The sequence below is a fragment of the Echinococcus granulosus genome (genome assembly GCF_000524195.1).
Source record: "Echinococcus granulosus chromosome Unknown EG_S00047, whole genome shotgun sequence".
Lineage (NCBI taxonomy): Eukaryota > Metazoa > Platyhelminthes > Cestoda > Cyclophyllidea > Taeniidae > Echinococcus > Echinococcus granulosus.
This window is the reverse complement of record NW_020170427.1, coordinates 281,648-301,242: the sequence shown is the minus strand read 5'-3', so window position 1 is coordinate 301,242 and position 19,595 is coordinate 281,648. Positions and strand designations below refer to the sequence as shown.

Here is a 19,595-nt window from a genome sequence, read left to right as displayed (position 1 = left end):
AAGGGCGTGATCAAGAGAGTGGTATACATAGCTAGAAATCACAATCCAGTCAGGTAACCCATTGTTCATTCCTTTTTTGAATGATATCAGTAGTTGATTGGATGGGGAACCTTGTAGCTTTTAGGCGAAACTGTAAAGAGGATCCCTAATTTCATAAAGGCAAGGCAATGCTTCTGTATTCGCACATTCTGCTTGGTATTCCGGTGGTTGAAAAAGGAATAAGTTTAAACTTACGGCGAGACTGATAAGAGCACATAATTACACCCTGTTTCTGCGCAATTCGGCCATCCCCAATTCCTGGGGTGATGGGAGATCTTCATTAACCTTTGTCAAGTCAAACATAGACGCAATAAGCTTCCCGTCTCAACCATTGCCTAAGGATTATCATAACTGTGTACAAGTTAATGCCGGATTGAATATTTTAATGGAAATTTTGAGCCTTCACGGTGGTGGTGCTGAGGATACCGAAGGAGAATGAACTAATCCCCACTGGGATGGAGGGCATTGGAATCGGCCTACAGATATAATAATTATATTAGCAGCTAAAAGCGATAAAAAACTTACAAGTGAAATATTCACTGGAGAAAAGTTAATCGAATCTGGCTGAAATTGTTTAAAATTACTTTAGTGACTGATTTCGAGCATTCGGTGAGCTTCAATTGATCAGCATTGGAACCGCAATTTCTCTTCAGTTATCCCCAACCCTGCCAGAACACTGAACTAGGTTAAGTTGGTCTTCGAGGCAAAGATTCCATTGTTAAGCTTGTCTTATTTTTAATGGGAGTCATTTTAACAAAATCGTCTACATAGTCGTAAGAAGTATTTAGTGATTAGATTAGTAAATGATTAGGAGAATAAATATAAGATTGTGAATTGGTAGACAGTGTCAGGCTCATTTATGTAATCTTCAAAATTTGTGTTTAGTAAGCATTTAAGAGATGGAAGGAGCCTGCGACGACGGCTTTACTATCATGAAAAAGCAAAATTTCTGCGTACTACTTATAACGCTAAAGTAACATGTGGTGGACCATATGATAGGGCTGTACTTGCCACATGATCAGTAATTAGCAATTTTCTGGCTCTTTTTAAGTCTTAAAACATTCGGAACTTGGCAAATTCGTAAACAAAATCGTGCAATAATCCCCGATCGGTCCAGTTTCTTAATTAACATCTCATGAATAAGAACGACAAAATTTCTCTTAGTGATTTGTAAGTGCAACTTTAAACTTTGTAAAAAGGATGAACATAAATGTGTGTGCTTTTCTGAATCCTGGTAAGACCTGAGTGGTATCCAACGGTTGCAAACCTTTAAGCATTTCACCATCATAAATGGTAAGTGATAAGATCCCTCATGCGCCCAACTTTGAGGTAGCATTTATTTCAAAAACCCAAGTAAGATACGATTTTGAAAATTTTTAAAAAGTGACATCCATTTTAACTGTGTAAATACAGCCAATTGGTAGTACACTACTGTGAAATGTAATTTTCAACACTACTGCATCTGCTGCTGCTATGGCCGCCGTCGATGTCGCTGCCGACATGGAATGTCATTTAGCATCAAAGAAATGTCCGCTTTTCACACTCCTGGATGCCCTGTACCTCCTACTAGCACACAAAACAACTGCTTGACTGAAGGATAGCCACGACTCGTATCTTCCTTTATATCTTATACCACAAAAACCATTTCTGGTATTTCATAGACGCTTGAAATGTCTATGAGATTGTTATCAGGGCAGTGGGCTCATGGAAATGCAATAACACCGGCGCGTCAATTTCTCTAAAGGTTTTCCGTTTCACAGTCCGCTTTCCTTGAGGGAAGATCTGGTAGATTCTTAGAACCAACCATAGCCCATAAAGGCATCTTTTGTGTGAAGGTATACCATTCAAAGACGAAAAAATATGTGATCATTCTCAGACCGATTGGTCTCTATGCCTGATTTGGAAATCTAAGTTTAATCAACCCCCTTGTGACATTTTAGTGCAACCACTTATTTCTTAAAGCTTGAAGGCACTAAAATGCAAACCCATTATTTAAAACAAGAAATTGATTTGAGACTAATCTTATGATAGTTTCTTTGGGATGAATTGGATGCATAAAAGCAACAGAAAAGCTGTTAAGAAAAACCCTCATCGATGTTGGCTGCCATAACGCCATGCGTTTCCAAACGAAAACTACGTGCTTTTGAATGAGGCCATTATTCATTCTGGGTGAAATGATCCCAACAACAGACATTCACAGTCTCTTCATATCACAGATCTACTTCTTTGTAGCGCTACTAAGTACACCCGAACTCTCGCAATTCAAGGGATTTCAATTAGTTGAGCTTAGAAGTCGGCCTATTACGGATGAAATGAAACTGAACTGTCCAACATCCCTTACTTTGAGTCGTGCGGTTAGCTTAAAAGCTAAATGCCCGAATCTCCTTCTAAGTGCCTCTCCTAATCGAGGATTTAACTACGGTTTCATAACGTCACTATGGCGATTGTGGAGAACAATGACAGGGGCTGGCATAATTGTCATACTTTCTTTAGCTAAACTCTGGAATTGATAATTTACCTCAAGTCATTTTAAAGTGATTATTCCTTTGCAGTAGAAGGAAAATTTGCAGTAAAGAATTTCGATTGCATCCTCATTTGAGTTCCAAATGCAATGATTTAAAACTGTCTCTGTGGTCTCTCAAGATGTTCACTTTTTAAATAGTCCATGGAGGCGACTTTGGATCTTGATTATGGGCAAGTATAGGCACAATTCTTCTCATTCACAGTCCTTCGTTTTAGTATAACTATAGCTGATAGCAATTTGCGATTCATTTATGCTCCGTTTCAGCCGAAAGTCATCATCAAATTTGAATGTTAAAATCCCTAATAGCGCCATTCATCATGATTTTAACAAGCCCGACATGCGCACATACATGCAAGAAGCCTTGCAAACGGTGGCAGAAAAACTTAATAAGGGAACTTTTTTATCCCGGAGGGGTAATTTATCTCCTTAAATATTGTCTATTCTTGCTAGGCGCAAGGCTCCTCACCGCAGTATCCTCTAGGCGGTGAAGGCAGGAGGCAAATGACATTGCTACGAAATGGATGAAAAAAGGGATCAGTGACTTGGAGGGACGCATTTGCAGAAAGTGACAGTTGCTGTTGGGGCAACGCCAACAAGCTCTCTCTCACGCACACGCTTGGCTGAGACAACCTTTTTTATGACATCGCTTAGAGACGTTTAGTTTAACTTCACCGGAATTTGCATGGCACTTACTTGGTTGGCGACGGTGGTGGCGGTGGCGGTGTCGGATGATCGAAATGACGGTGTTCTGGTAGTACCCAATTTCGTCATATCTAGACTGGGTTCTAAAAAAGGTGAATGGATAAATATCAAACAGGAATTTAACAGCATCTTTTTGACAAGTGTAGCGCTTTGATACTTCGCTGCAGACGAAAGAAGGCATAATAAGAGAGCAGAGGGGCTACTGGTGTGGGCTGCTGGGCGAAAGTACAAGGGTAGTGCCCTTCGGTGGCCGCAAAATCGCTCAATTTGAGTTAGATCCCCAATACTTCCCTCAGTCAATCTACCGCGTCACCCATTACAAAGTAGTCGGTGCTTTACAAACAAAACACCCACGAACCAACCTCACGAATTGTCCAATTTGCGTAAAACCAAGAAGATATCTGGCTTCACCTTCACTGACCCCTCCTAGCAATTCTACTGGATCTAGGGTTTTGTCCTGTTTGGATTCTGTATCAAGGAAAAGGAAAAATGTGCTTGAAATCTAGCATGTCCATCACTAGCTGTGATAACGCCAGTCTAAAACGCGGAGTCATTTGAAAGGAACGGGGTTTAAAATGGTTTCTTTGGATAAGGTCTCCCGTCTATTCCTAGTTGTTATTTTATTTTTACCCCATTGCTGCCTAGCCATATATATTTGTCTTCCATCCAGCTAGGAGAGAGGTAGGGAAAGTGTTACGTGTTTATTTCATTGACATCTTTATAAAGTTACCGTAAACAGCTCTGTAATGAACTTTCACAGATAATCCGTGGCTAGCGTCACTGCAGTTGTTAATGGTGTTCCTGCATAACACGGGACTGAAGAACTTGACAGAGGCATCACAGATTCTTCCATCCGAACCATATGCTTTCCTCTCTTTAAGATTTATCTCCCAGCAGCAGAAATCAGGGTGGTTGTCTTTATGATCGAGTTTGCTTTCCACTGCCACCAATGTAGAGCTTCGACTGAAGACATAATATTAAGGCTAAATATGCATTGTCGACTCACAGAAAGGTTTGAGTGGCTACTAGCATTACGTGGAAGCCATGCCGCCATGCTCTTCAGTCTCCACATAACTAAGACGAAGAGTTGAACTAACAATCCAGGTCCTGCACTAAATATAGACTCTAATGTTGACACACCTCTGAAACAGCAGCCTCTGTTACAGCTTAAATCATGACCTAATCTTTGTTTACCTAGATTTGAGGTAAGTTGTTTAAAGTAGGGTCAACAGCGAGTAAGGCTGTATAATGATACTAATCTAATTGGAGAACAAGTCGGACAGGATGTAATCCATTGCGAAAATCGCATTATTTTCCTATGTGCATTTTAAGGTGAAAAAATAAAGGAAATTTTTTCAGCCTTAAAAATGGAGGTTTCTACTTTCATTACTGATGATAAGTAGACGCTCCCTTATTAATACCCCAACCGTCAAACACCTCCATTCCACGACTGCATCTTTTCTAAATGAACTGCTGGCTCTTTCTGAGTATGTTCCTTCTGATAATAGTTATATTGAAATAATTTCAGATTAATCAACTATTCAAGAGTTTGGTCGTAAAAAGTACGGCAATCATGCCAATCCTTCGCACTGTTCTCCACAATCTGCATTCAGGCGCTAAGATAGGGTAGACACTTTCCTTTCACGCAAACCGCACAACTCATATTGTGGGGTCTTAAAAATTACAACTTTATTTTACCACAAATAGTCTGCCTCCCAAGCTCCCTTGATTTGAATTCCTGAATTTCTATAGTTAGGGTAATCTTGGAAGATCCGTGATGTGAAGGGGCTGTAGGTATTGGTGGTCAGGGTCATGTCACCATAAGAATGGAAACGTCGTGCTAAACGATCTAGACGTATGCAGCTGTAATAATCAGCATTAATGAGAGTCATACTGAACGGCTTATTTGCTGTGGTTGTGCAGAGTTTTCGCATAAATTTTCTCCCAACTAGACTCTCGTAAGATTTTCCTTAACTCATTTTCTTGTCTTAGGTAATTAGTTTGCATGGTAAAAACATCCACGTTATAAGAGGTAAGTGGTTACATTAGAGTGTCCGAAATGGATTGGTTGAGCCTGAGAAAACAAATCAGATAGAGATGTGGAGCCGCGAGACTTCTCTGAAGACGAAAGAAGATATAGTACTCGGGCAGAATATGTATTGTCGATGTACATTAGGGCCGGGGGCTACTGGCACAACGCAAAAGTCAGGCCCCCCAGCAAAGGTACTAAGGCGAAGTCTTTAATTAACCAGTTACCAAAACTGAGAGCTAAATAAATAATTAAGGTATTACAGTGGTGTTCTTGGTCTGCGGATGAATAAGTTTCCTTCAGTCTTTGAACAGTACATCTTGACACAAGAGACCATTTTTTGGGCTATTACGATAAATTCTTCTCCGAAAGTCAGCGATTGTTTTATAAAGGTAGACTGCAAAAGTGGAACTTGTCGGAGTGCTTAGCTCAATTCCTTAATAGCGTTAGTAGACAACAGCTCCTAAGTGTACTAACATTGTTGCAATTCCTTGAACCCCGTGCCCCCCCAAACAAAACTCAAGAACACTTCACCTGTGGATGAAATTTCAGAAATTGCTTTTGTGGCATAAAACACAAGGAATGATATGAGCTGTGGCTATCCTTTAAGTCAGGCAGTAGAAAGCACGAGGTATCCGGGAGGGTGAAAACGCTGACATATGTATTTGGCGCCAAATGGTATTCCATGTCGGCAGCGACATTAGCGGCGGTGGTAGCAGCAGTATGAGCGGACTAATTTACACAAAATTAAAAGAGAGTGTCAGAGCGCTTTGAAGGTGCACAATGTCATGGTGCAAAATTTACATTTCATGTGAAGTTCGCAGCCTCTAGTCGCCTTTTTTTCTCTCAGCATTTACAACACCCCGAGGTGTGAACGCAAAGAGCATGGAAATTAGCCCCGACACATGTTGACAAATTGGTGGCAATTACCGCACTCTCCTTCAGCTAACGCACACACTGTTACGGGAGGTCGTCCTAATTATGCTGTTAACAAGCGGAGTACCCGCGACCAGAGGCACATGACTTCAGCAGGCTGATGGCGCGCTGGCTACCTTCACGCTCACACGCACACACAAGTGTGAAAGTGGTGATAGTGGTAGCGACATACCGATTAAATGACATTGCTGCCAATTTCTGGTAGAATTAACATGCTGGAAGACAAACATTAGACAAAATGCTTCTGTTAGAAGGCATCAGGTCCAGCTGGGAACACATCTCTACACTTGCCTTAGCAAACTTGCTTAATTTATCTTGCTTACCCCATGTGTAATTTCAACAGCTGTTATGTGTCTACCAACTAGAGCTAGAAAGGCGTTTCTAGTGCTTTGGTGATGATCTGAGAAAGAGTTAGAACCAATAGACATACAGAGGCATGGCGAGCAGTCTTTAGACTTTTTAACTTCAAGTTGTTTAAATAACAATGCGGGGCGCCCCGTCACTATATTGTGACAGTGCTTGAACTTTAATATAGGTACTAGTGCTTGCAAGTTGTATGTCTTCGATGAGAAGAAATTGCATTTATCACCACCTACGACGCAGCAGCAGGCATGTAATCACTACCGTTGATGTCTTCCGTCTTGATTAAGGGTGTCTGAGGTGACACAAAATCCACGACTGTTACTGGTAATAGGACAGACTCGGCCCTTACCTTATGTCGAACTGTAAGTCCCACTAAAACATAATTCTCCCTCTTATTTATGTTTATAGCTGGTACTTCCTGGAAAAAATTTGACTGCTGGAAGATATTCTTCCACTAGTAAAATGGTAGTCTATTTTAAAAGCCCTCCTGCCTTTAGGCTGAAGGATCTTTAAACATCGCTCTCAATTCGTGTCAAGGCGCGTCACCCGCAAATACTCACGAAGTGACAGGAATTCTTAGAATAACTAGTAGCATACTCAAAAATGTCAAAAGAATTCCTGCCAAAAAGGATAAAAATTTTTGCCTCCATCTTGCTTGGCGCAATTTAGGGACACGTCTAGGGAATTGATTTCAATTTAGTCAGTTCTGTGTTTATACTTGAAACTAATCAAGCAAAAGTGTTAACTTTTTATTCTGTATGTAGCTCTCTGAGACATTTACAAAGAGATTAGAAGACATAGAACTGGCACTGGATATGTTTGTCGATGTAGGGAAGGGATGGGGAAAGGGGGCAGCTGACATGGTCCAGAGGCCAGTCTGCCCGAAGAGGAAAATACGGCGGAGTCCTAAATGGTCTGTTATGAAAAAATGTTATACACTAAAATAATTACATCGGCCCCTTTCCCATTTGAGTGTCTTCCTCAGCGCTCCTCTTGGTCAGCCTCCCACGTCGGCTATTACAACGTAGTCGGTGATGTAGGAAAGTCACCAAAGAACCAACCGCACCAGTCATTGAATTTGAGTGCATTTGAAAAGATATTTGTCCACAACGTCACTGAAACCTCTCGGTAGTCTTACTTGATATGTAGTTTCGTCCCGTTTAGGAACTGTACTGAGGGACGGGGAGCATGCTGGCCATCTCCTATGCTCATCGCTAGTCGGAAGGACACTGGACTAAAACCGGAGTCATTTAATAAAAGACGGGATGATCTACATTTAAAGCTGGTGTTGCTTCAGTAGTTAGTAGCGTTTCTGCAGATCACGAAACTGGGGTAGTTGTGGAAGATAAACGTCATTATTAAACCTTTTGTTAGGTGTCACCACATACCACACAGCCATTGCCATTGTCCCGTCACATTAAGGTTCAGCATTCAGCAACAGACATCAGTGTGGTTGTACCTTAGAATCGGTTTTTACTGCCATTAGTGTAGCGGCCCGAGTCTTTTCTAAAGCCAAAAAAGACAATACTGGGGCAGAGTATGTATTGTTAGAGCACAGAAGGATTGGAGGGTGACCGGCATGATCCGGAGGCTATGCCTTTCAGTGTCTACGTAATCTAAAAGAAGAGCTAGACAGCCAAATTGTTGCAATCCAATTGCTCTCAACGAAACTGATTATAAGTGAATTACAATCAGGGTGGAAAAATTCAAGTGAAGTGACGCGTCTAGTTAGTAAAAGTTTTAAGTTTAATCCACCAAAATGCTGCTATCCACTTGCTAGCATGATTAACGAAATTCTAAAGCCTCCATGGCTAACATTCCGTTTAAGTGCTGCTCCTCTATAAATGCTTATTCATACATTTGAACAGCTGTTTCCACAGGGGAAGAATATGGAAGCTTTCTATGCCTCTCCTCTCCTCTTTGCTTCGCCCCCACGGCCTACAACACGACAATGAATGCGTTAATTTGTGAGATTACAAAAACGACCTCCGACCCATGAAAAGCACGGGCTGCCTCTTGCTAAAGGCACTTTTTCTTTGCTTCTCCATGGGTTTTTTGCCGCCTTGTCTTATAATTAATTGGGCCATTCGATACGTACCCGTGTGTGTGCGAGCGGACACCCTTGTTGTAATCAACTCTAACAACTGTGTCATTAGAGCTGGAGGGCTTTTTTTACTAGTGAACAACAATGAAATCGTTAAGAATTATCAAAAAACCGGCGAAAGGAGAGGGAGGCAAAGGGGAAGGGGGTCTGTGTACCTTCACTGCAATTCTGCCAGTTTGTTTAAGTAAGATGTTACTTCTCCTTGACACAAACCCTGTAAATCCTTGACTTAGTGAACTTCAGCTGTCACTACTGCAATGATGGTGAAGCACTTTTACAGTTTTTGCTCAAAATTCCTCTCATCACACGTGATACACAAGACCACAGTCAAGATTGTGGCAAGTGAGAGAGTTGTACGTGCTGTCACTGTCTGGCATCAAGGCGACATTTATGAACGAAAAAATTTCATTTGTGAATAAAACTAGAAATAAATTGAACACCAATAGGAAATTGGTTTGTTGAAAAATAGTTAAAACTAAGAAAATACGTTAAATGCCTCCACTGTCTGGAAATGACATTCCTGTAAAATATAGCTTGCGCAAATGACCTAGTTAATTGGGACTGATGATAAAAGTAATTCTGACATTAGTGTTTTTCGGTTTTCAATTCGTTTTCAAACAAATTTCGCATAAGGTAGAGACAGGTTGAGTTGACACTTTTTACTAGGCTAAATCTGGACACACCTCGGTTACATACTACTTATTTGCAGATGGCTTAGAAGTAGTTGAATAAGCTTACTATTTTTGATACTTTTGACAGTTTAATGATCGAAGATGTAATCTTATGGCCAAGTAATGATTGAACTACCTGACGTATGAGAGTTAAAGCTGTCTTCGGCTTTCAGCACCATCCTACGGATATTTTCCAAGATGAAGCTACAAAGAAAATAATATAAAAACCTCGACAGATTAAAGTGACATAAAAGTCCGATTAATAAATAAAGTTGTCGAAATTCTTCTTTACCATAGAGTTATGCATTTTAGACAAAGAGAGTCATAATTTACCTAAAAGTACGTAGTTAATAAATGTGGTTTCTGTTTTTGCTTGAGCGGCGACTTTTACTTTGTTCCTTCAAGGCAAGTATGAGTTCGCTTCTTAAAATAGTCTAAAAACCTGCAGCGCTTAAACGTGCTATTTGCCAATCTACCTAACAATTTTTGTCTATTTTTTGGCACATTCGCTTTTCATACGGACGTGAACGTTACAAAATGTTACCATAGCCATGCTACTAATTAGAATAAGTAAATAGTTTGTGATGCAAGCCTGCTTATATTTCAGGTGTCTTTCGCTTAAATCGGATTGGTTAACTAAACAATCTGCTGCGGATCTGACTTTATTTATTTTTAAAACGCCTGATTTGATTCGGTATAAGTTACAAAGCTCATTTTCTTTTAAAAATGAATTTTTCTGAAGAAACTGAATATTAAAGAGATTTGTTCGTACCAGTAATCAAATTTGGGAAATTCTATTTCAGAGGATATGTTTTTGCACCCTAAAACTCTTTAAATTACTCTTTCAAAGGATTGAGTAACAATTGCTCGCCATAAAACTATGTTAAAGATTAATTGTTCTTAAAAATGGTGACATGGATTGAGTCCGGTTTACTTTAACCGCTATGAACAAGGTCAAGTAAATCATAAAATAATATTTAAAAATCATATTGGAGGAAATGATTTACAGTCACGTCAGGTTTTCTCCGTTTTGAACAGAGTCACTCCTAAATTTAATAAAATGTACTTCGATAAGAGCTTGTAACCGAGCAACTCATCAAATGTTTTACAAAATTGCTTTAATTGTAAATGAGTTGCAACTGAAATGTAAAAAGAAGATTTACTTAGTAGCCATTTACATCTTAGAGATCGCCATTATTTTGTTATAACAACGATTTGTGAGAAGTCCAGAAAGTTGCATCCAGAGGTGACCATGTAAGCATTCTGAAATTCAGGAGGCGGATTTGCAGAATCTTTTTTTCAGTCAGTAAAATTAAAGGTTTTAGAATGAACTAAACGATGATGTCGACTTTACATATTTCTGAGGATTATCCTCAGTCTGTGGACAAAAGCATAAATGTTTCTTACCGGATAGAATCACATTTTGTAAATTTCAGCTTTTATTACCATTATCCGTCTTCACTAATATAGATGTGAAAAAGGGACGCTAGTAGACTACTTAATAAACAGACAAAATCTCCAGATCCAGAAACCACCAACATTGGACTTTTAACAGGGTAATGTAGCACCCTGATACTAGGGCTGAGTATGTATTGCCGACGTGCAGAGGGGCTGAAGGGTGGTTAGCGACATCGCCCGGGGGACATGCCGCCCAGAGGAAATAAAATGGCCTGGCCTTAAGTGCCTACGAAACTAAATTGAAGAGATACAAAACAATCAAAGCGTCGCATAGGCCTCTCACCTTTTGATCGTCATCTCCGGCGTGATCCTTGGTCAAAATGCCGCCTCGGCTATCATTCGGTACTGCAAGAAAAACACCCACAAAACAACAGCTCCAGTCATCCAGTTTGCGTGGGGTTTAGTCCTGTTTGAAAAGTATATTGGCGGAGGAGGAAAATGTGGTGGCCATCTAGCATATCCATCATGTGGCGTAAGGACACTCGTCTAAAATGTGGTTTCGAGTCTACTACTCCTTGCTACCTTTTTCTCCTTATCTGGATTTTATCCAGCTAGTTGAGACTTGGAGGCCATTTCGCCTATTCACTTTTTGACATCTCCATGCAGGCACTGTGGAAAGCTCCGCCTCGAACTTTTTGGATGATTCACAGCCATGGCTGTTACCGCTCGCTTCATTTGTTAATAGCTTTCCAGCAGAACAAGGGAGTGGAGTGATTGCATAAGGTAGACATCACTTCCAGCCCTTCTGTTGGGGATTATCACAGATTCGCCCAGCCTTAGCATATGCCCTTCTTCCGTCACGTTAAGGTTTAGCATTTAGGAATGTAAATCATGAAGAGTGTCCTCTAGGATCAGGTTCGCTTTCCTCTGCCATCAATGAATCGCTTTGCAATCTTTTCTAAAGACAGTGAAAAGCATAATTCCTGGACGAAATATGTATTTCCGAAGTGGAAAAGTGTCTGGATGGAGCCGCTGGCATAGCTTGGAGGCCATTCCATCCAGCGGAAGTACAAAAGTGGAACCTTCAGTGCCCGCGAAATTAAAACGAAGAGTTCTACAAACTACAGTCAGGGCCAAGAAATGCTAGCTAATCTTGTCATTTTTGCCAAGTTTACCATTAGCTTCACAGACATGCCCGTCTAACAAGTCCTATAATAACTAGCTGCATCAAGTTCTGATTCAAAGAGAACCTGAAGAAGAAAAGAAAAATGCTGCAGGATATTTTTGATCCAAAGACGATTGCATCTTTGAGTTTTGAACAGGATTGAGTTGATGAATTTATTGACAGGCGTGTTACTGAGACCATCATCAAACTCCCTGACAAACGTTGGTTACATTACTGTATTTTAATTCCACCCAAACTAGGGAAGGAAAAGTTAAAGTTCATTTTGAGCCAGGGATAGGAAGAGTTTAAGGGCGCTGAGCAGTTGACATCATGAAGTATGCAACAGTCGCTCAGTCTCAGGATACTGATTTCCTCAAACCTATTTTGCAAACCATGTTCATGGGTTTTAGTGGTAGGCAATGATTAAGAAGCCTCTATTTATATGCATAAACAGTTGTCCAAGGTGTGTGATTATTTTAGCCGTAAACTGTTGATGTTACAGCCAGTTCGCGTTTAAATCCACCTATCCATCGGTTAGACCGCACAGTAAAGTAAATAATGGCCAAAAACAACCCAATTTACATTTTTTTATCCCTTGCGACGATGAGGAGCGATCCACTCAAACTGGAATTTGTAATTTTTTTCTCAGAATAAAATTTCATGGTATGGAGGCTCTACTACACAAAATACCGTCCCATCACAAGGTGGCAAACGATACTGGTAGTGACTGTGCTAATGTCACAACGTAAGACTTGTGTCGAACGAAGTTTTTTTATGAAAGAACTCCACAGCTAACTCCTCCTATGGAGGACTTCAACCAGACTCTTCACAGTAGTGGAACGCTCAGCTGCAACAGGTCATCTAAATAGCGTAAACAGTTTAAAGGCCCCCTTCAAGGCCGCCCATAGCGGTTACCAGCCTACAGCCTCGGTAGTCATTCCTGTAAATATTTATTCAACAAGTCGACCTGCAGTTTGCAGTGTTTTGAAATTACGCAGGTAGCGAATAATTCGATGAACTAGAAGTGTTACATAGTCAGTCATAAACCTGCAATTTTGTTAAGCTAGAGCAAATTGGAAGCCAGGGCAAATTGTAGAAGGTGGTTTAATTGTACTATGCTGAGGTAAGTGGAGAGGAACTACAATCGACGACCATGAGGAAAAGGAAAGGCGATAGGCACTCTTTAAAAGGATAATCAGCAAAAGCCATAGTCCCGCTTTGACTTGAACATCCACATTGTCCCCTCCTTCCTACCGGACGGAAAAAATGAATTAAACGAGGTGGTTGAACTGCACTATAATTCATCCTTCATGCTCTACTTTGTGGACTTACACCGATTTTCTCTAAGGCCAAATCAAGGCATTCGTGTGTGCCTGTTTGCGGCCAGGAATTAGGGTCGCCAGGTCCTTTGTTCATGCCTTGATTAACTGTGGTACAGGCAAAAAAGGGTGTAAGCGACCTCATTTTACACGGAAGACACTAGAGAGTTATTAAATTACAGAATTAAAGGGAACTCGAGAGATGCTGCTGAAGGAGCAAAAGGCGGTTCATTAAAACTGGAGGGTTTCCTCCACCTCACAGATCCCTTCAACGAAAATAGTGACAAGAGAGGTATCTAACGAAATTTTTTTATTGTTTAGTTTTAAATGGATGTATTTAAGCCGTTTTAGGCAAAGTGAATTGCCAAGACGTCAGTTCTGAGGCAAATATCAAGAGGAAACTAGAATACTATAAATTAAAGGTAACCATTTTATTAATTTTATAATACTTTTCAGTTGCCAATATGCTCCAAAAGCCTACAAAACCTGACAAGTGCCATGTAACGAGTCACGAATATGGGTATATGACTATGTTTACAATTCTGACAGAAAGATTTGTCTCTCTTGCAGTTGCGTTACATAGCAGTTTATGTCTCGATAAGGTGCCCAAGACCAAAAGTTTCAAGCACCGAATGAAGGTTTGCATGACACTCTGAGCTCTGCTTTTGAACTTCCGCAAGTCGACATGGCTTCTGGGCACATTCTGCCTCGGTTCCGTGGCTTCTTTCGTCCCAAGAAAGGACGCGGAGCGCTACATTCGTGGCAAATCCAATGAAAAATTACATCTACTTAAATTTTTGCTTCTAAATGTTCAACCTTAACGTGATGGAATAAAGACCATATACTGTGGATGGGAGAATCCGTAATGATCCCCAAAAGAAGGGTTGAAAATGACGTCAAACCTTAACAACCACCTCAATACCCTTGCCTTCAGGAAAGCTGTTAACAATGAAAGCGACACTAGCCGTGGCCGTACACCATCTGAGAAATTTGTTATGGAGTCATCAACAGGGCCTGTGTGAAGATGTTAATCTAAATAGCTCGCGATACCTCCCTCATTTCCACCATTGGACTGGCTGAATAGAATCCTGATAGAGTAATAGATGGATACGACTGGTCAGCACTAAAGTGTGAAAGAAGTGCAAGGAGGAAGAAGCGCGAAACTTCACCTTCGCGAAACAATTTAAAGTCGCCTCTCCTATTAAATGACTCGGCTTTTAGGCCAATTTTCTTGCGACTGACGATGGAAATGCAAATTGATCAGCACATTCTCCTTCCCCCCAATACACTTCCCAAACAGGATGAAACTCCAGATCCAGCGGAATTGCCGAGGGGGACATGAGACATTGCGGTCAAACATCTTCTCCCTTTCACGCGAATAGGATGACTGGTGCTGTTGTTTTGTGGATGATTTTCCTACAGCACCGAATACGTCGTGACGATCGACGTGGGAGGAAGACCAGGGAAGGGCTGGGGACGGCGGTCAAAAAGTGAGTGACCTATGTAATGCTTTCATTGTTTATCTAGCCCTTTGTTTTAATTTCGTGGTCACTTTAGCCCTTACTTTTATGCTTTTGCTGGGCATATCGGCCTTTAAGCTATGGCAACAGCCCTCCCCACAGCCCTTTTGTATGCCGCCAAAGCATTTTCTGCTGCGGTATCGTGTCTTCTTACATCTTCAGAACAGAACCTTGGCAATACAGCAATTTTAGCCGAATTTATTTACAGGAAGTCGAGCATTTACATTTCCGGTGTATATAAAAGCCATGAATAACCAAGTATCAGATAAAATAACTTGTGTCTTCATAGAATTGTACATAGAAAAAGGCCGATGCAGCGTTTGGTGGCCAGTAAGTAGAACAATCACTTTCTCATTACACGTTGATATCAAGTTGTTAGGATAAACAGATGCCGGTGTATCAAGTGAATAAATCAGTCTTCTTGTAAATATTTTTTCTACCTATAATTCGTAAATAGTGACTGATTTGATTTACCTGAGTGGCAAAAAAAGATGTAACTTTTACCAACTAGGAGTGTCCATTCACCCCTGACGTTGGTCACATAAACCAAGTGTTTTACTGTTATAAACAATTGTTTTTTCCGGAACTTTACCCTACTGCAATATAAATACATCGTGTTTCGTAAGTCGGTTTGGTTGTAAACAATGACTACCATAGAAATTAGCCTTCTTGTACTGGCAGTCTGTGTTTGCTCAGTCTGCAATGCAGCACCACCAGCCATTGCCACGGCCGAGCCGGATCAAGGGGCTGAGGTCGTGAGTCCGATGGAGGTCATCACTACTACGGCTGAACCGATTCGGGACAGACTGTGGACCAAGTGTTTGGACATATGCAATGAGGACGGGTGTCAGCGCTTCTGCAAGAATGTAGTCCTTCGTGTGAGGTTAAGAAGACGAAAAAACCAGTAGAGCAAATGTTACAACTTAACTCCTCCCATCAATCTCCCTTATTTAAAAGAAACGATTTAGCCATCCTTTTGCTACTTTTTGCGTTTTGCATACGTGTATGAATCCGTAAGTTGACTTTTACCTTACTGTTGACATTGATTAGGGGTACGAGTCGAGCAAGACTTGACACGTTCATCAACAACACACCACCCATAGGTGAAGCCCTGGTTTTCTCATTTAAACGTGGTCTTTGTTAATGATGGATGACCCCTTACGCCAAGCCGTGTGGCTAAGACATTGGTTGAATCTAAAACCACGTAGATTAAGGATGTTTACGATCTAGGGGTAATTACGCTTTCAGTTCATGAGCTGCTGTTTCACGTCCGAATACTGAGCCATCTGAACTGTTAAGGTCAATTTATCTCTAAGACCTGAATAGTGAAAGTGTCAATGAGGAGGCAGTAGTGGACTCTTGTCATGGTCCACAAAAAATTTGCCTTAATAATGATCCTAAGTACTATGTGTCATGAAGACAAAAGGGGACATTATACTAAAGCAGAATACGCAAATTGGATGTGTAGAGGGGTTAAGGCTACAGACAAGGTGCGAAGGCCATTCCGACCAGCAGAAGTACGATAGCGGAGCCCTAAAAGACCCGTTACCACAACCGGAAGTTAAAAGTGGTTGAAGTATTACAAACTGCTTCTCTCCTTTTGAGCATCTTTCTCGGGGCTCCACTTGGTCGAACTTTTACTTTGGCCACCACAATGCAGTTGGCGTTGTAAGAAAAACACCCTCGAACCAATCACGACAGGCATCGGATTCGAGTGCAAGGGAGAAGATATCTGGCAACAACGTCACTGACCCTCCTTAACGATCCCATTGGATCCAGACTTTTAGCCTGTTTAAAAACTGCCTTGGGAGAAGCGAGAATGTGCTAGCCTTCTATTGAATCATTCGCCATTCCTAAGGGCGTTAATACTAATGGCAGTTTCGCGTTTGTTCGGCCCTGCCACTTTTTCTCACTTCAGTGCTGACCAGTCATACCCATCTATCACTCTATCAGGATTCTATTCAGCTAGTCTAGTGACGGAAATGAGGGAGGTATCACGAGTTCACTACATCAACATCTGCATACAGGCCCTGTTGATGACTCCATAACAAATTTCTCAGATGGTGTACGGCCACGGCTAGTATCGCTTCCATTGTTAATAGCTTCCCTGAAGGCCACGGGATTCAGGTGGTGGCTGAGGTTTGACGTCATTTCCAACCCTTTTGTTAGGGGTCATCATAAATTCTCCCATCCACAGCACATACCCTTCTTTCACCACGTAGTTGGGCATTTAGTATTAAAAAGTTGAGTAGGTGTAATTTCCGATTGGATTTGCTTTCTGCTGCCACGAATGTAGCGCCCCGCGTCCTTTCTTAGGACGAAAGAAGCCATGACGCTCGGGCTCGTACAAAAGGCCTGGTTGCAAGTGGCATGGCCTAGGGGCTAGGCTGACTGGCAAGGTTGCTGCAGTGGGGCTATAAGTGCCCCCGTATTAAAAATGAGAGTTGAACAAACCTGTGAAGCATTTACCTGGGTTCTCCACATTCCCACTACAGCATTTGTAATTTATTAAGAAAACACCAAAAATTAGCAATTCTACTAACATGAGTTGGGGTGAGCAGACTATTCAGAAATGAAGTGGAAGATGTTTTCGAATTTGTGAGTTTAACTGTTTAAATTTTATTTTATCTCCTCTTTCAGTTAACCTATATTTACTTTTTAGGCCTTAATTAATAGAAGCCGAACCGGTATAGCTTTGGATATTTCTATGACTATTCCCCTAATTCGGAGCCCTCTGTACTTTTAACTTACTTTTTTATTGAAAATAAATGCTCCTCATGAACTTTATGATAAATGAGAGCCACACTTATTGCCTTATTGCTCCTCCTTCACATTTGTTCCCATCCATTAGATAGCGCCACAAGAAAGCGTCGTTGCATTCAATCAGCATCCCCACGGGCTGATTGAATGTCCACCACATTCCTTCTTTTTTGGTGACAATAATGGTTCATTTGGGAAAGACATTAGAGCTTTCTAAATAATAAAGCGGTAGTGATTAATGTCTTTCACATTATATTAATAAGGCTCTAAAAGGACGGATTATTAAGCTCAACGAGGTTCCTTTATCAGGATAATTGAATTTTGTTGTTTTAAATTAATAACTAAAAACTAAATTGTCTTACCAGAGTTAATTTTTTTAAATACAAAAAGACGAAAGCACTTTTACAAGAGCTGGGGATAATTAACTACGGGGCAAAAAGTGGTTAGTTTGTTTTTAATCGGCGTCACATATGTGTGACATGTGTCTCCCTTAATTTTATTTGGAAGTGATTGCTCCGAGTAGCGTCAAAAGGCTATTTTTGGGTTTAAAATAATGATATAGGGGCAATTTAATCCTGTTTAATAGGCTAACATTTTTCAACTACTCCGTAATGATGAAATTGGACAGGCTGGTAGACAACGTGATAGTGTTATGGTAAAAAACGATTCGGTGAGAGCTGGCTTTCCTCGGAAATCCGCGTTGCAACTGTGTTAGGAAAAGTTGCACAGTTACCGATGATACAATATTTCATCTATGTTTAACGAGAAGTCAAGGACCTCTCAAAGATGAGTTGCATGTCAAGGCCAAATATGGAGCCACAGAGTTTAAGTGGAAGTCAATTCCACTTTTGTCGATATTTAAGTTTAAGGTGTAGCTTTTAGTAATTTCATAGTTTGTTCGGGTGCTTGGGCGCTTAGGGCTCCGCGATTTTACTTCTGCTGGGCGGCATGGCCTCCGTGCCACACCAGTTGCCCCCTCCCACATCAGCCCAACTGTATGTTATCAATACATTCACTGGCCTCGAATTATAACTTCTTTCCTCTTCAGGAAATACTCGAGGCGCTACACTAGTGGCAGTGGAAGGTGTTTTTGTTCCCAAGGGGCAGCTAAGCTGATTTCAATTACTATATGCTAAACGTTAACGTGACAGAAAAGGGCATGTCCTACGGATGAGAATGTCTGTGAAGACCCTTGATAGAAGGATTGAGAATGATGTTCACTTTTGGCAGCTACCTAGGTCCCTTTTTTTGCAGGAATGCTAGTAACAGCTGAAGTGACACAAGCCATAGCCATTAATCACCTAAAAGTTCGTTACAGAGCTGTTTATGGTACCTGTATGAAGGTGCCTCTGAAGTGAAGACTCTATGCCACCTATATTTCCCTACTAACTGAATAGAATCCGGACAGATAGATAAGGCTGAGGAGTTCTGAAGTGGGAGCAGTAACAAGCAAGAACAAGCTAAAAATTTTTGCCACAGAAACTATTCTAAACCCAGTTTTTTATTCAATGACTCTGCTTTGGGATAGTGTTCTTACGACTAGCGATGACCAGCTCATTCCCCTTCCCCGAATGCGCCTCCCAAACAGGGAAAAAACTCCAGATTCAGTGGAATCGCCAAGAGGGATCAGTGACGTAGCGGTCAAATATTATTCCAGTTGCACGCGAATTCGGTTATTGACACGGATGGATCGTTGATGTATTAGTTTATAAAGCACAGGTTTTGTTGTGATAGTAAATGAGAGGGGTTGACAAAGGGTGCGAGGGGCCCGACACTCAAAACCAGGTGAGGGGTCTACGTGATTCTTTGTTTGTCCAGCGCTACATTTTGCTTTTCACTCACTTAAGCCTCGGTCTTTGTGCTTTCGTTGCGCAGTACGGCCTCTGGATCATGTTGGTAGCTCCTTATTCTAGAAGCCTTCATTAATAAGTATATGAAAATTAAGGCAAAATCAACCATTATAAGGTTCCTAAATAGATTAGCTAAACTGGTAATCAAAGATAAACAATAAAACACTTTTTAGAAAAAAAAATAGCGCTGCGGTTCCCCACAGCACCTCCAATTT

The 19,595-nt window shown here is 41.0% G+C and overlaps 3 protein-coding genes across 3 annotated transcripts; all 3 read right to left on the bottom strand. All coding sequences in view use genetic code 11, as the record gives it.

The window, feature by feature from the left end:
* Nucleotides 1-1,057: 1,057 nt before the first annotated feature.
* EGR_05870 (hypothetical protein) lies at nt 1,058-2,233 on the bottom strand (the record flags this gene model as incomplete). Its single annotated transcript, XM_024495119.1, has 2 exons — nt 1,058-1,280; nt 2,025-2,233. The coding sequence occupies 2 exons, from the start codon at nt 2,231-2,233 to the stop codon at nt 1,058-1,060; spliced, it is 432 nt and encodes a 143-aa protein (XP_024350465.1).
* A 222-nt stretch (nt 2,234-2,455) lies between these two features.
* EGR_05869 (hypothetical protein) lies at nt 2,456-3,334 on the bottom strand (the record flags this gene model as incomplete). Its single annotated transcript, XM_024495118.1, has 2 exons — nt 2,456-2,539; nt 3,257-3,334. The coding sequence occupies 2 exons, from the start codon at nt 3,332-3,334 to the stop codon at nt 2,456-2,458; spliced, it is 162 nt and encodes a 53-aa protein (XP_024350464.1).
* A 7,048-nt stretch (nt 3,335-10,382) lies between these two features.
* EGR_05868 (hypothetical protein) lies at nt 10,383-15,491 on the bottom strand (the record flags this gene model as incomplete). The annotated part of the gene is made up of 4 exons (XM_024495117.1): nt 10,383-10,507; nt 11,971-12,016; nt 14,977-15,210; nt 15,303-15,491. 4 exons carry the CDS (start codon nt 15,489-15,491, stop codon nt 10,383-10,385), a joined length of 594 nt encoding a protein of 197 aa, XP_024350463.1.
* Between the last annotated feature and the right edge of the window lie 4,104 nt (nt 15,492-19,595).